Genomic DNA, 16,414 nt, shown 5'->3' with positions numbered 1-16,414 from the left:
CGGGACCCTACCCAGAGAAGCAGTGATGCCTGAGATGGAGGCAGAGACGATGACGTGGAGAGATGGAGCAGTTGGGGACTTTAGACACAGAGAAGGAGAGGGGCTGTGTACTGAGGACCGGGGGCGCGGGGGGGGCAGGCTAGTAGTGTATACCCTTTGGTTGGTTGATGATGCATGGAGGGGATTGTAACCATAGCAATGAGATGATATACTATAGGATGAATGTAAAACTAATGTTCTCCCATGTAAACTATCACATAATTCACAATAAAACATTTGAAAAAAAAAAAAATGGTGGTGGTAGTATTAGGAACCATTGAGTCAGTTTCGATTCATGGTGACCCCATGCTCAACAGAAGGAAACAGTGCCCTGTTCTGCACCATCCTCACAATAGTTAGGTTTCAGCTAGAGTGTCAGTCTATCTCATTGGGGTATTCCTTTCTTCTTTTTTGCTCGCTCTTCACTTTACCGTACATGATGCCCTTTTCCAAGTACTCGTCCCTCCTGGTAACATGTTCAAAATACGTGAGACAAAGTCTTGCCGTTGCTTTCTAAAATGTCATATACTGTGATACAGTGTTAAGTAAAATGCATATAAGATTATATGTATAGTATAATTCTGGTAAAATATTAATTAGCATATGTCAAGAAAATATAAAGACCAGAAGAAACTAGGGTAAAGAAATTGTGAAGTCACATTGTGCACAGAAAGAAGTGCTAACACATGGAGAAACGAGCGACATCAATCAAGAAATCAAAATAGTGACACCATTTTATGCCTATTTGTAGACTCTTATAAACAGTATATATTTTGTTTATGACAGTAAAAGTGCTAGGGATTTGGAAAATACAGAAAAGCAAGAAAACCAATCATAATTTTTCCAACCAATGTTTATTACCTGTACTATTTTGATATATTTCCTTTTACTTTGTGTGTTGTTATGTGCCATTGTCAGTTCCAAATCATAACAACTTTGTATAGTGCCACACCAAAAGTTCTAAATATTAAATATCAGTAATATGAATTGGAAGCAACCTGAATATCTCCTCAGAGGAAACTGTTTAAGTAGCTACATTTATAACACAGTATGTAATGTGCAGTCATAAAAATAATAATGGAGAAAATGTAGCATAAAAAATATATAATCTGTTAAATGAAAAAAAGGCAAATAGGCAATAATAATTCAAATGTTGTGATTGAACTGCTTGTTTATATAATATTTTCATCACTTAAAAATTGCCTGAAATTCTTATTTTTCATGCCTCAATCTTCAGTTTTTCTTTTATGAAAGCCTTTCTTACTGTCCATTTCTCCTAAGACTCTTTCTCATATTCACTAGGACCCATTACAATTTTAGCAACTATTCTGTTTTATAACTCAGCAGAGTCATGATAGTGGTAATTGTATGGAGTTTCCAAGGCTGTAAATCTTTTCAGGAGCAGAAAGCCTTATCTTTCTACCACAGAGTGACTGGTAGAATCCAACTGCTGGGCTTGTGGTTGGCAGTCCAGTTTGTAATCCACACTAGACTACCAGGACCCCTTTCTTAGCAGAGTAGTTAACCTCTTTTCACCTTTTTATCCTTAACCACTTGTCTAGGTGGAGCTTAATAAATATTTATTCTAAGTGTAGAAATTGTACTGTGGTTTTATGATATATACAAAAGAAGAAACAGTTTCTAATTTCTAATAAAAACATAATGAGAAACAATGTAAATGATGACATATAAACCATAAAGACTGAAATCTTCAAGCAGTGTCTTCAAGACATAATTATAAGGTGTTAACAAGAGAAAATGTTTGTTGTATAAGCGCCTATTCTTCCATTCATTTAATAACCAAAACAAACTCTGAGAAAGATTAATATTTCTTTTGGCAGCATAAAGTACTGTAGTGTGATATTGTCAATTACAATATTATTAACTACAAGTTTATAACATTATCAACATATATGTAAACATCTGTAATTCCAAAAATTTTTGTTTTTATAACACATTGCAGAATAACTATTGTTCATTAGCACTTAATTATAATAGTGTATTCAAATATATATGGAGTCCTGGTGTGGCACTTTAGGATAATGTGCTGGGCAAAGTCAGTTTGAACCGCAAAGTCAGGAGTTCAAACCCACCAGTCACTCCTTGGAAACCCTGTACAGAGTCACTGTGTGTCAGAACTGACTATACAGCACTTAACAACAGCAACAATTAGAATAATCTGAAACTCTTGCTACAGTGCCAGTTGTGGATACTCCAAAATGCTTGAATTTCAGTTTTCATGTGAAGAAAGTATTTGGAAGCTATATTCCTGTTGTTGCTAAGTGCTGTCAAGTCGATTCCTACCCATAGCAACCCTATATATACAGGGTTTCCAAGGAGTGGCTGTGATCTTGAACCACAGACCTTACAGTTCAGATGACTTTGCAGTCTGACGCATTAGCCCACAGTGGCACACCAAGACTCCTAGATTACTGTTGTTGTTGTTAGGTGCCAAGGACATTTAATGTAGTAACATGAATTTTTAGTCTTTAATATTAAATATTTAGCAAATGAGTGTTTAATTAGTTTAACTGTTTGTCATCTTTATAATGAGTTTGGTTTTCTTTTCCTTAAATGGAGCCCTTGTTTTCTTTTGAGTTAAGAATAGGTACAAGGGGGCTTTAAAAAGTTCATGGAAATGGAATTTTTCCACAAAGTTTTTTAAATCCCCCTCATATATATATCTTAAGTATATACGTGAAGAACTGAGAAGAAAAACACTTTGCTGTTAAAAATTATGTAATAAAATGGAATCTAACAGTGCTTGGATGCAATTTCATGAAACTAAAAATATGTAATAATTGAGTTCATTATTTTCCCTATTGTATCAAAGTATTTTTAACAAGTCTAAATTAAAGGAAAAAATCTTAAAGCAGGTTTTTTTTTTTTTTTTTCAAATTACATTATTTATTCAATGTATCTATTATAAAAGCAATTATATAATTGGGGCCTATGTTTCATTTCATTTTTCTGATTTTATTTTTGCCAGGTAATCATTTTTCTTGTATAAAAAAAAAAACATTCCCCTCTATTTAAGGTGTTTTTCTTTATGGGAACCACATGATTTTCTAGTTTTACTAGTAAATTTTCTGAAGCACACCATCTGTCATGTTTACTTACTAATTCCTTTAAATTGTTTTTGTTAACTGCTGTCAGTTTGGTTCTGACTCATAGCTACCCTATATAGGGTTTCTGAGGAGCGGCTGATAGGTTTGAATCGCTGACCTTGAGGCTCAAACTGACCTTATAGTCCAGCTTATTATCCTGCAGTGCCACATCAGGGCTCCAAGCCCTTTATGTTAGTGGTTCTATAATCTCTTTGTGTTAAGAAGCTGATTTAAATATTCTCTCCATTAAAAATGTACATATGTTTGCTTTACATAGCATTTAGTAGCTAATGTTTTCCCTGAATCCAGACAGACCCCTGGATTATGAATCTGCTCTAAATTATACGTTTTAAAAATATATATGAGGGATCTTCAAAGTTTGTGGGAAAATGAAATTAACAGATGAAAGTATATAAATTTTATTTTAATAAAATAAGCTTCAAAAAATAATAAGCTTTATCAAGGGCACTTTTATAACTGATGATACCAGCCAGTTCGTACATCCCTAAAAAACTGAGTGTCCAGGGATATTAACCTGCTAATGCAGTCTTTTTTACCTTATGAACTGAAGAAAAAGGTGTCCACTTTAAAGATATTTTTAAGATTGGGAAACAAATCAGAAGGCACTGAGGACTATAAGGTAAAAGCCTATGGATTTCCCTTTGAAACATTACCAAAATTGCCCTTGTTTAATGAAAGGAATGAGTAGGAACATTGTCATAGTAGAAAAGGACTTTCTGGTGAAGCTTTCCTACTAAAATTTTGACTTATTTTCCCAAAACACACTCATAATAGGCAGATGTTATTCTTTGGCCCTCCCAAAAGTCAGCAAGCATCCCAAAAACTATTGTCATGACCTTTGCTCTTGACCTCACTTTTGCTTTGACTGGACCACGTCTACCATTTGGTAGCCTTTTCTATTGTGCTTTATCTTCAGGATCATACTGATAAAGCCTAAAGCTATGTTTCATCTCCTTTTACTGTTTTTTCAAGAAATGCTTCAGGATCTTGATCCTACTTGTTTAAAATTTCCATTGAAAGCTCTTCTCTTGTCTGCAGCTGTTCTGGGCACAACCACTTTGGCACTCATCCAGTGGAAAATTTGCTCAACTTTATTATTATTATTTTGGCAGAATTGTGTAAACTGAACCATTTGGTATGTCTGTGGCTATTATTTCTTCTGTCAGTCATTGTTGTTTGATACCTTCTAGTCAGCTCTGACCAACAGCAAACCTATGCACAACAGAACAAAACATTGCCAGGTCCTGTGCCATCCTCACAGTTATTATTATGCTTGAGCCCATTGCTGCTTCCACGTGTCAATCCATTTCATTGGGGGTCTTCCTCTGTGTTGCTGACTCCACTTTACCTAGCATGTTTTCATCTTTTGGCACTGTATCTAACAATGTTCTACTATTCATAAGGCTTTCAGTGGCTAAACATTTAAAACTAATCCACCGCTCCTTCTTGGTATATGTTAGTCTAGAAGCTCAGCTGAAACCTGTCCACCATGGGTGAGGTGACCCTGTTGGTATTTAAAATACTGGCGGCATAGCTTCCAACATCATAGCAACACAGCAGCCACCACGGTATGACAAACTAACAAATGAGTGGTAGTGTTAATCATTAGTCCTCTTTAATTAGGGCACAAACAAGATTGTTTCCTCACAAATAGATGTGGATGGTCTGCTGCTGTGGACTTCATCTTCCACATTGTCTCATCCCTACATCAAATAAATTATTTATTTGTAACCTGCTGATTAAATTAGTGCATTGCCCCATAAGCTTTTTGTAAAGTCTTTTCGTCTTTCTTCCACCTAAGTTTTACTATTAATTAGATATTCTTGCTCCAATTTTAGCAGAATTCAAAAAGGTGCTCTTTTTAGTTGTCTGATCCTTTGCAGTTCCTCAAAGTAAATTCTGTTCAGACATGTTTTAACAAGTTTACATGAATTCTTTGGGGTGCAAAAAAGTTTTTATATCCATGCATGTTTTTTTCATAATATCACATATCTATGAATTTTTGAAGACACCTTGTATATAGTAAATTCAGTGCACTGCATTCTTTTGGAAGCATCTAAAAGACGACATTTTTTACTCTCCAAAGCTATTTTATAATAATGTAGCAGAACCCTGACTTATTTCTATTGTGTTACTCACATTTAAACCTGAAATAATTTTCCTGGATTGTTTGAAATATTTAATGTATATACTGATTTTTTTTTTCTCATCCTTATTTTTTGATAGTCCTCTTTTGACCAACAACAGGTTTTTTTTTCTTATCCTAGATTCCGAAGAGGCTCAATCTATAAATCCTTCCAGTGTTGATGAAAATATTGACTCTGAAACAGAGAAAGACTCTCTCATCGGTGAAAGCAAACAAATAATTTCCAATAAAGCACCTCTTCCATCTGCCCTTGATGAGTATGAGTTCAAAGATGATGATGATGAAGAAATAGATAAAATGATTGATCATAGGCATATTCTTAGGAAAGAACTACGAAAAGAGAATGAATCTGAAATAGAAAAAAATCATTTATTTACAAAACAGGAAAAAACTTTCTATCCTAAATCATTTAAAAATAAGAAACAAAAGTCATCTAGAGTTTTATATTCAAGTTCTGAAAGTTCAGATGAAGAAGTTCTTCAAATTAAAAAGATTTCTACTCCATGTTCTGGCCCTGAAACATCAAATTCTGACATACAAGCCAAAAAGGAATACATGGCATCAAATGAGCACAAACAGAAAGGCAAAGTTAAAAGAAAATTAAAGAACCAGAACAAAAACAAAGAGAATCAAGAGCTGAAGCAAGAAAAAGATGGGAAAGAAAACACCAGAGTAACAAACTTGACAGTTAATTCTGCATTAGATTGTTCAGAGAAGACCAGAGAGGAAGGGAATTTTAGGAAATCATTTAGCCCAAAAGATGACAGTTCATTGCATTTATTTCATATTTCCACTGGTAAATCTCCTAAACATTCTTGTGGACTAAGTGAAAAGCAGTCAACACCACAAAAACAAGATCATACTAAAATATGTTTATCGCCAGGAAGTTCTGAAATGTCATTACAGTCTGACCTTGTTCGCTATGACAATACAGACTCTGAATTCTTGCCAGAAAGCTCAAGTGTAAAATCATGTAAGCATAAGGAAAAGAGCAAAAATCAGAAAGATTTCCACTTAGAATTTGGTGAAAAGTCAAGCACCAAAATAAAGGAAGAAGATCAAAGTCCAACATTTGATCATTCAGACTGCACACTGAAAAAGATGGATAAAGAAGGTAAAACATTTAAAAAGCACAAACTGAAACATAAAGAAAGAGAAAAAGAAAAGCATAGAAAAGAAACAGATGGTGAAAAGGAAAAATACAGAAATAAGGATGGTGCTAAAGAGCTGCAGAGGAATGTGGAATTTGATAGAGAATTTTGGAAAGAAAATTTTTTTAAAAGTGATGAAACTGAGGATCTGTTTTTAAATATGGAACATGAGAACCTAACCTTAGAAAAAAAATTAAAGTTGGAGAAAACCATAAAAGATGATAGATCAGCCAAAGAAAAGCAGATCTCAAAAGAAAAGATTTTTAAAGAAGAACGGGAAAAGATTAAAAAAGAGAGTGAGAAATCTTTTAGGGAAGAAAAAATAAAAGATTTAAAAGAAGAAAGAGAGAATATAGCCACAGAAAAAGAAACAGAATCAAGTACTTTGGATATAAGTGCCAAAGAGGAACTTATGGGATTATGTTCAGTAGAAAAGGAAATAGATATTGAAAAACAAGAAAAGTATATAAAGGAAAGTAAGGAAAAATCTGAGAAACGATTTCAAACTAAAGAAAAGGACACTGAGAAGACAGATAGAAAAAATTCTGAAAAAGAGAAGAAAATAAAACATGATCATAAGTCAGAGAAAGAGAAATTAGATCTTAGTGAATGTGCAGATAGAATAAAAGACAAGGACAAACTATATTCACATCACACAGAAAAATGTTATAAAGAAGGTGAGAAGATAAAAAATATTACTACCATTAAAAAAACTGATGACAGAAAGAAAAGTAGAGAAAAGCTGGATAGAAAACATGAGAAAGAAAAACCTTTTGAAAAAGAGAGGCACCCAGTGGAAAGCAAAGAAAAGTACTTGATTGAGAAAAAAAATAGACAGTCAGATATTAATGAATACATTAAATCAGAAAAAGGTAAAAATAAAGAAAAAGACAAGGAGACAGATAAGAGGGAAAAATCTAGAGATAAAGAAAGTATAAATATAAGTAACTATAAACATTTACAGGAAGATAAAAGGTCAGGTATAGCAGACAGTAGTAAAGCACAACATGAAAAATCCATATCCCTTAAAGAAAAAACAAAAGATGACCCTCTGAAGACTCCAGATGGAAAAGAAAAAGATAAAAAAGATATAGACAGATACAAAGAAAGAGACAAACATAAGGATAAAATTCAAATGAATAGTTTACTCAAACTAAAATCTGAAATAGATAAGTCTAAACCGAAGTCATTAGTGCCATCAAAAGATTCTAGACCTAAAGAAAAGAGATTAGTCAATGATGATTTAATGCAAACAAGCTTTGAACGAATGTTAAGCCTTAAAGACCTAGAAATAGAACAGTGGCACAAGAAACATAAGGAAAAAATTAAGCAAAAAGAAAAGGAACGGTTGAGAAATCGTAATTGTTTAGAACTTAAAGTAAAAGATAAAGAAAAAACAAAGCATGCACTAGCTGAATCCAAAAATAAAGAATTAACTAGGTCAAAGAGTTCAGAGCTAACTGATACTTATACTAAGGAGAAACAATCTAAAGATACTGTAAGTAACAGATCACAGTCTCTCGACACCAAAAATACAGGGAAATCAACTTCTGTTTCAGACACTAGCTTAAATCGGTCTCCTAGATCAGAAAGTGAAAAACCAGGTCTCAGCTCCAGATCTGTATCCATGATTTCAGTTGCTAGCTCAGAAGATTCCTGCCACACTACAGTGACGACCCCAAGGCCTCCAGTTGAGTATGACTCTGACTTTATGGTAGAGGGTTCAGATTCCCAAATGTCCTTTTCCCAGTCACCATTTTTGTCAATTGCCAAATCTCCTGCCCTTCATGAAAGAGAATTGGATAACCTGGCTGAACTGTCGGAGCGGATTAAACCAACATATGCAAACAGACTTCCAACATCCCATCTCAGGTCATCTTCTATAGAAGATACTAAACTAATTATACATGAGGGTAGACCTACTGTAGAAGTTCGAAGATGTAGCATCCCATCTGTCATTTATGAACATGCAAAGCAATTCCAAACAATATCAGAAGAAAGTAATCAAGGTACTTTACTATCTATGCCAAAAGACATTTGCCCTTCTCCCAAACCTGAGGTATCTTCAAATGTGCCTGAAAGAGATCTTTCAAGTGTGTCCAATATACATTCCAGTTTTGCAATTTCTCCAACTAGAACTTTAAACAGCAAATATAGTTCAGCTGATACAAATGTTATCAAAACTACTACCCCAATATGCAATTTAATAGAAAACCCTGTGCATTTAGAGCCACCTAACCAGGTTGGTGTAATCCAAAATAAATCATGGGAGATACCTGTTGACAGACTAGAGTCGTTAAACACCAATGACTTTATGTACTCAAATTCTAGTACACTTGTTCAAGATTCCTCTAGTCAGGATTTCTGTCCTTCTGAAAACAAAATATTGAAAGAAGAGAATTCTGGTTTTGCATCTCTGCTCCAGATTGAACTGCCAGGAAATTCTTGTGTTCAGGATCCAGCATCCTTTATGCCTTCACAACCACCTTGCTCTTTCCACAGCCAGTCACTTTCAGATACTGAACCGACTTCTAAACATACATCTTTGTCATATGCTGCCAATCAAGAACCAGGTGTTTTACAATTGAAAAATTCAGTTCAAATTATCAGTTCTGTTTTAGATACTGATAATGAATCTATAAAAGATATGGAAAATACTTTTGTCCCAGCAGATGTCCCAAAGATGGATGCGTTTGTCTCAGTGTATTCTGAAAACACCATTCCAGAAGCATCACTAACCTTTGAGAAAGGTAATACTTTGCCTGTGTTACCAGAAAAGGACTACAATGAAAATGATGAGTCTTCCCAGCTAAATGTACATTATTCATTTAGCAAACTGATAAAGTCTTCCAGAAGCCTTGAGGTTGAACATAGCACAACTGATATTCAGGATATTTCACATGACAAAGGAAATAAGCTAGAGAGTTTCATTTTAACTAATTTGAATGATAAGAGTGGTTCTGATTTATGTGAAATGAATGCCTCTGCATTTGGTATCTCTATGCCAAAAGAAAACCTAAATGAACAAGATATTCCAAAGCATTGTCCTGAAAGTGAAAAGTGTTTATTTTCTATTGAAGATGAGGAATCTGAACAAAGCATTTTAACAAACCTAGAAAACCATTCACAACAATCAATTCCGGCAGAAATCCATAAATATAGTCAATTTGTTAAAATAGAAATAGAAGAAAACACTGAAGATGATAAAACTGAAAATCAGATTCCTCAAAGGGTAACTAGAAACAAAACAACTACAATGACAAGTCAAAGCAAACAGTTTCTTGCTGGCTGTACACTGTTGTCAGAAAAAGACAATGAATCTTCATCTCCTAGAGGAAGAATAAGATTAACTGAAGAAGATGATCCTCAAGTTCATCATCCACGGAAAAGGAAAGTGTCTCGTGTTCCTCAACCTGTCCAAGTGAATCCCTGTTTACTACAAGCTAAAGAGAAAACTCAGCAATCTCTGGCAGCCATCGTAGATTCTTTGAAACTAGATGAGATTCAGCCATACAGTTCAGAGAGAGCAAATCCATATTTTGAATACTTGCACATAAGGAAAAAAATTGAAGAAAGGCGTAAATTATTGTGCAGTGTTATTCCTCAAGCACCTCAGTATTATGATGAATATGTGACATTTAATGGATCTTATCTCCTGGATGGCAATCCCTTAAGCAAGATTTGTATTCCCACAGTAAGTAACATCATTTTATATAGTCTAGAGTTCTGTGCAGTAGAAATATGAAGTATAGCTTTAAATTTCCTAGTAGCTATATCATTTTTTAAGTAAAGAAAATGAAATTAATTTTTAAAATATGTTTTTATTATCTGAGTGTATCTATTTCAACATATAATCATAACAGAAAAATTATTAGGGTATTTTACATTCCTTTTTTGTTTTAAATTCCTCACAATTTGAATTGCTTATATTATGGTGGTGGTGGTGGCATCTCAATTAAGACTAGCCAATTTCAAGTGCTCAGTAAGTACCCCTGTGGCTACCTTATTGTGGCTGCCTTATTGGACAGTTCACATCTACAGTATTTTCTTTTCCATACTGCTTTCAAGGAGTTGTGTTTTTATTTAGAGGAATGCTAATGACTTTACTTGTGCTTGTGAGCCTTTTCCAATTCACTCTTGACTGAAACCTTTCTCAAAACACTGTTCTTGCTAGTGCTCAGAACATATTCAGGTCTTCTCCATCCTGGATAATATTCCTTGACTATGCTCTGGTAGTGTAGTGGTTACGAATCGGGCTGCTAACCTCAAGGTCAGCAGTTCGAAACTACCAGCTGTTCCACGAGAGAAAGATGAGGCTTTCTACTCCTGTAAAGAGATGGATCAGCCAGGTGGCATCATTGATGGCATCAAGTATGGCAGCGGTAGTGAGGTTGGCCCAGGATCGGACATTGTTTTGTTCTGCTGTGCATGGGGTCACTATGAGTCGGTTCCGACTCGATGGCACCTGACAACAACAGCAACAACAAAGATTCACAGCCTTAGAAACCCTGTACAGGGTTGCTATGAGTCGGACCCGACTCCACGGCACATAACAACAGCATTCTAGTCTAATGGAGTCCTGGTGTGGCACTGTGGGTTAATGCGCCAGATTGCAAAGGCGTGTAACTGCAAAGTTGGAGGTTCAAGCTCACCAGCTGCTCCTTGGAAACCCTATACAGGGCTGCTATGGGTCGGAATCGACTTGATGGCACTTAACAACAACAACATGCCTGTCTGTCAAGCTAACACCCTATATCTTCTTCACCGTTTGACACTTCAACAGTAGTCTGCAACTGATATTTTCTTTTTCTAATGTCCTGTTTGTTCCATAATCATTATGGTGCTTATGCATTGATGTCTTTCATTTTTCTTTCTACTTGATCTCTCACATATAACATTGTAGCCACTTTGTTCTTAAAAATTTCTTCTTGTTTGTCATGTTGGTGCTCTCTTTCAGTTCGCACCTCACAAACTATTCTTTTTCTGCCTCTTTTGAACTGTCACTGCTGAACCCCGTTAATCAAATATAAGTACCTACTAGACATCTGTCCTTCTGGCACCTTGTTATGGGTTCAGTTCATCAGGAAGTACACTCCAAGGTTTGTGTGCAAAAGGTTTGTTGGTGAGAATTAATCAGAAACAAAACCAATAATTGTGTGAGGGGAGCAGAATTGGGCAAAGCAAGATACTGAACTGACCTCAGTTGAATCCATAGATTTCTGGATTGGGTTGGTCCTTCAGATAGGTAGGCTATCCTCAAAGAGCAAGCATGATTTTGGAAAGCCAGCTCTCTTCCCTTGAAGGTAACTCTTGGAGAGGGACTGCAGCCAGAGCTGTCAGCAACCAAAAACTCCCACCAGTTGGGGCAGTAGCTTAGAGATGGAGAGCCTCATTCCTAAATAGGATGTCTGATCGTGCACCACAGCATCCACTACACAACCCAAACTTAGTATGTACCAAAGAAAATCATTTACTCCCTCATTATTATCTCTCACTTAGATCACCACAGGATTTTTTTTTTTTCTTTTTCTAGTCTGTTTTGGTTGGAGTGTTCTACTTTGTTAAATTTTTATATCCGTGGTGTGGCTCTGCAGGATAAGAATTGGACTGCTAACCGGAAAGTTGGTGCTTCAAACCCACCATCTGCTCCTTGGAAACTTATTTAGGGTCACTGTGAGTCTTAACAACAACTACATAAGTAATAAAAAGCCATTTCCCTGTTTAAAGACCTTATATATCTTTCCCATTACCAGAGCTTAAAAGTTCAAGCCTTAAGTGGGACATAAATATAGTTCACAATTTGATCTCTATCTACCTCCCTCTCTAACTTCATTTCTGACTACATTTTCTAAACTCACCCAATATTTTAGCCAAACTGGGCTTACTCTTGTTCACTACATATAGTCATTCTAAGTGCTACTCTCTTCCCTTTTTCTGAAATGTTCTTCTTTCTAAGTCCCCCTGTCTGTCCTTTTACAAGCCTTATAGTTCCTGCTGTAGTGTTAACTTGGTGAAATCTGCTCAAATCAAGAGTTGACTATGCCTTCCTCTTACTTTCACTAACTATCATAATTGTTGTTGTTGTTAAGTGCCATTTATTTAGCGGTATATAATTTCTCAGTCTGGGATTCCAAGATTCAATCCTGATCTTTTCTTCTCACTTCAAGTCAGTCACTAAGTCATATTGATAATAGCAAATATCTCATCATACCCCCTTTTCCTTATTACTACTACCATGTAAGGATCTCATTAACTACTTGGACTAGCACACAAATATGTGAATACATCAAGGGTAAATAGGAAAGTATTGCTACTAGGGTTCCAACTCATATATGCACCAGTTTATTCCAAACAAAACATGTTTCTGAGCTCAGTGGATGATAGCAGACAAGTTCTCTCACTTGTCTTAGTCTCATTAGGGTACATTCAAACCAAAGGATACTTTCTGTGCCATGGAAAACAGTTATTTTGAGGTCAGTGCTGATACCAAATTTTTAACTAAACTCAAGTAGACATCTTGCATAATCATTGAAGCTTTCCAAGGAATGCTGCCCCACTACATAACAATTTTTAGATAGATCAAGAGTTTTAAGGAAGATCAGGAAGACCTCAAGGTGATCCAAGAGAGGAAAGACTGTTCATCCAGACAGTGGCTGAAATCTAGAAGCTGGTGGGAGAAAACTATGTAATTACCATTGATGCAAGAGCTACAGAAGTTGGGATCTCACAGTGGTCAGCATTTTCAATTTTAAACAAACATCTTGGCCTCAGCAAATTTGGCTAATTGGATACCAGAAGTGTTGTGGGAAGATTAGCACAAAGAGTTGGTCTTTCCATCATCAGTCCTTTAAGCAAGATCGAAGCTAATGAAGACAATTTATAGTAACAAATTGTAACCGGGAATTTACCAATACAATCCAAAGAGCAGGATCCAGTATAAACAGTGGCTTCCAAGGGGATATGCTGAGCCAGTTAAATTCACGGCAAAGAGATCAGCTCAGCAGAGGTAATCTTGATAGGTTTTCTTATAGAACACAGGATGAGCACAATGGCCTATTATATAAAGAAATGTTAAGAAAACTTAAAACTACAATCATGAAAAAATGGCAAAGTTGCACTATAGAATTTTTTCACATCATGCTATGCATCCCTGGGGAACATGGTGGCTCAGTAGGATAAGCACTGAACTGCAAACCACAAGGTCAGCAGTTCAAGCCCACCAACCGCAGTCAGGAGAAAAATGAGACTTTGCTTCCGCAAAATTTTACACCCTCAGAAACTAGGTTGCTATGAGTTGGAACAGACTTGCTAGCATGTAACAATAATAGCATTCATCTTTAATGGTAGTAAGGACTGTCCTACAAAAGTTTCATTGGGAAACCTTATCTTATCCCCCCTAGAGCCTGATCTTGCCTATTCAGACTTTGTTGCTGGCATACCCAAAACTAAATATTTAAAAGAAGGATGCCAAAACTGCATTTTGACGTAGTGTTCCATTGACTAGAAGAGTTCTTCAGGGAAAGGTTAAAGAGACAAACACCACCTTACGAAGTATATAGACCTAGAGAGAAGACACGTCAAGAAACAGTAGCATCACATTGTGATATTTTCTTTTAATAAATGTTTCTATGATTTTGTAACAATATTTTCTGGTTTACCCTCAGATTCTAGGGGCTTGAAAAAGTTCGTGGAAAAATAATGGAGTTTTCAATGAACTATTTGAAGCCCCCTCATATATATGTGTGTATATTATGTACGCACATACATGTTATGTGTGTGTCTGTGCACTATCACTGCCCCTGACCTTTTTTTGGCTGATGATATGGAGCTTTTCTACCATCTCTTTCTACAGATGTAGTCAATTTGATTTCTGTGTATTCTGTCTGGTGAGGTCCATGTGTGTAATCATTTCTTACGCTGTCTAAAGAAGGTATTTGAAATGAACAGATCATTGGTTTTGCAGAAATCTGCCCTGCGATCTCTAGCATCATGTCTATCACCAAGGCCATATTTTCCAACTACTGATCCTTCCTCTTTGTTCCCAACCTTTGCATTCCAGTCACCAGTAATGATCAATACATCTTTTTTTTGTTTTAAGGTTTTTATTGTGGAATGAGTGAAAGTTTACAGGGCACATCATCAGTTTTACATTCAACAAATCATACACCGTGTTTCATTACAATGATTATAATCACCTCCATGTACCATCAGTTAACAGTATTTCTCTCTATTTACTTTAGCTCTGTTTTGTTTGTTTTTTTTAAACACTCAGGCATATATAATAATTTACACCACGAAAGGACACATTCTGCAAGTTTGGCTCCTGGCTACCATCTCTTAGTCCCTCTCTTCCTATGAATCTGGAGTCCTTAGCTGCTCCCTCTCTCCATGTCCCCATCTCTGCCTCCATCTCTGGTGTCACTGCTTCTCTGGATAAGGTCTCGTATTCCGCTTGTGCTCTTCTTCTCCCTTGATGATCTTAGGGTCCTTTGTTTCTGGACTTTAAGATTAACTACTCCCCTGTTTTGGTTACAAAACTTCTACCTTTACAATTGTGACAGTTGCAATTAGGGATAATAACAGTTACACACTATTGAATCATATGACTCTTATCCCCATCTTTTTTAACCAGACCTATCTAGACAAGATGAAAACTATTCAGTGGAGACTGATCAATACATCTTGATTGCTTGTTTGATCAATTTCAGATTGAAGAAGTTGGTAGAATGCTTCTATTGCATCCTTACTGGCTTTATTGGTTGATGCAAAATTTTGAATAATAGTAGTATTAACTGGTCTTCCCTCTAGGCTCATGGATATTATCCTATCACAGACAACATTGTACCTTATGACTGGTCTTGATGTGTTCTTTTTGACGAGGAATGCAGCATCTTTCCTCTTCAATTCATCATTCCTGGCATAGTAAAGCATGTGGTTGCCAGATTCAAAGTGGCCACTACCAGTCCATTTCAGCTCACTAATGCCTAAGATATCGATGTTTATGCATTCCATTTCATTTTTGACAATTTCCAATTTTCCTAGATTCATACTTTGTACAATCCTTGTTCTGATTATTAGTGGGTGTTTACAGCTGTTTCTCTACATTTTGAGTTGTGCACCATCAGTGGTGGATTAGAATATAGTTGTATGTCCTGGTGTGGCACTGTGGGTTAATGTGCCAGACTGCAAAGCCATTTGAACTGCAAGGTTGGGAGTTCAAACTCACCAGCTGCTCCTCGGAAACCCTATACAGGGTCACTATGGGTTGGAACCAACTCGACAGCACTTCACAACAACAACAACAATATTGTTTCAAAGGGATCATAAGCAAAACTGAGAATATTTCTGGATGTAGCAGAGAAGGTTTAGTTGGTTGATTTTGTTTTTTAACAGAACCAACCACTGGATTAGAGAAGCAACACAATATAGTGGAAAGAGCAGATTTGTAGTTAGCATAAATTCAGGTATAGAATTTGTCACAAACCAGGTGTGTGATCTTGAATAAATCACAACCTCTCTGATCCCTCCATTTCCACATACATAAAACAAAGCAGATTAAAATACTACGTGTGAAAGCCCGTTAAAAGTTTAAACCACTATAAAAAGTTTAAATTTTATAGTTTTTTATCCATCTCAAAGTGGCTTTAAGGGTAATACTAACTAGAGCTACTACATGAATGGAGACCAGGTGCAACACTGCGAGTTAATGCGCCGGGCTGTAATGTCTGTTTGAACCACGAGGTCAGCAGTTCAAGCTCTCCAGCAGTTCCTCGGAAACCCTGTAGACGTTCGCTATGGGTCAGAACCATCTCAACAGCACTTAACAGCAACTAGGTGAATGCCATTCCATGCATAGTAAACCATGTGGTTGTCAGATTCAAAATGGCCAATACCAGTCCATTTCAGCTCACTAATGCCTAAGATAGCGATGTTGATGCGTTCCATTTCAT

At 36.1% G+C, this 16,414-nt stretch overlaps 1 protein-coding gene across 2 annotated transcripts in view; it reads left to right on the top strand.

The window, feature by feature from the left end:
* ANKRD12 (ankyrin repeat domain 12) overlaps nucleotides 1-16,414 on the top strand; it is a 234,638-nt gene that overhangs the window by 199,123 nt on the left and 19,101 nt on the right. For both annotated transcript variants that reach the window (XM_006868700.1, XM_006868699.1), the window contains one exon: nucleotides 5,435-10,158. In XM_006868700.1, the coding sequence (XP_006868762.1) occupies nucleotides 5,435-10,158 (4,724 nt within the window). The remainder of the gene's footprint in view (nucleotides 1-5,434; nucleotides 10,159-16,414) is intronic.

The sequence above is a fragment of the Chrysochloris asiatica genome, unplaced genomic scaffold (assembly GCF_000296735.1).
Source record: "Chrysochloris asiatica unplaced genomic scaffold, ChrAsi1.0 scaffold00122, whole genome shotgun sequence".
Classification (NCBI taxonomy): Eukaryota; Metazoa; Chordata; class Mammalia; order Afrosoricida; family Chrysochloridae; genus Chrysochloris; species Chrysochloris asiatica.
Note: the sequence above shows the minus strand (reverse complement) of the source record. Positions and strands in the feature narration are given on the sequence as shown.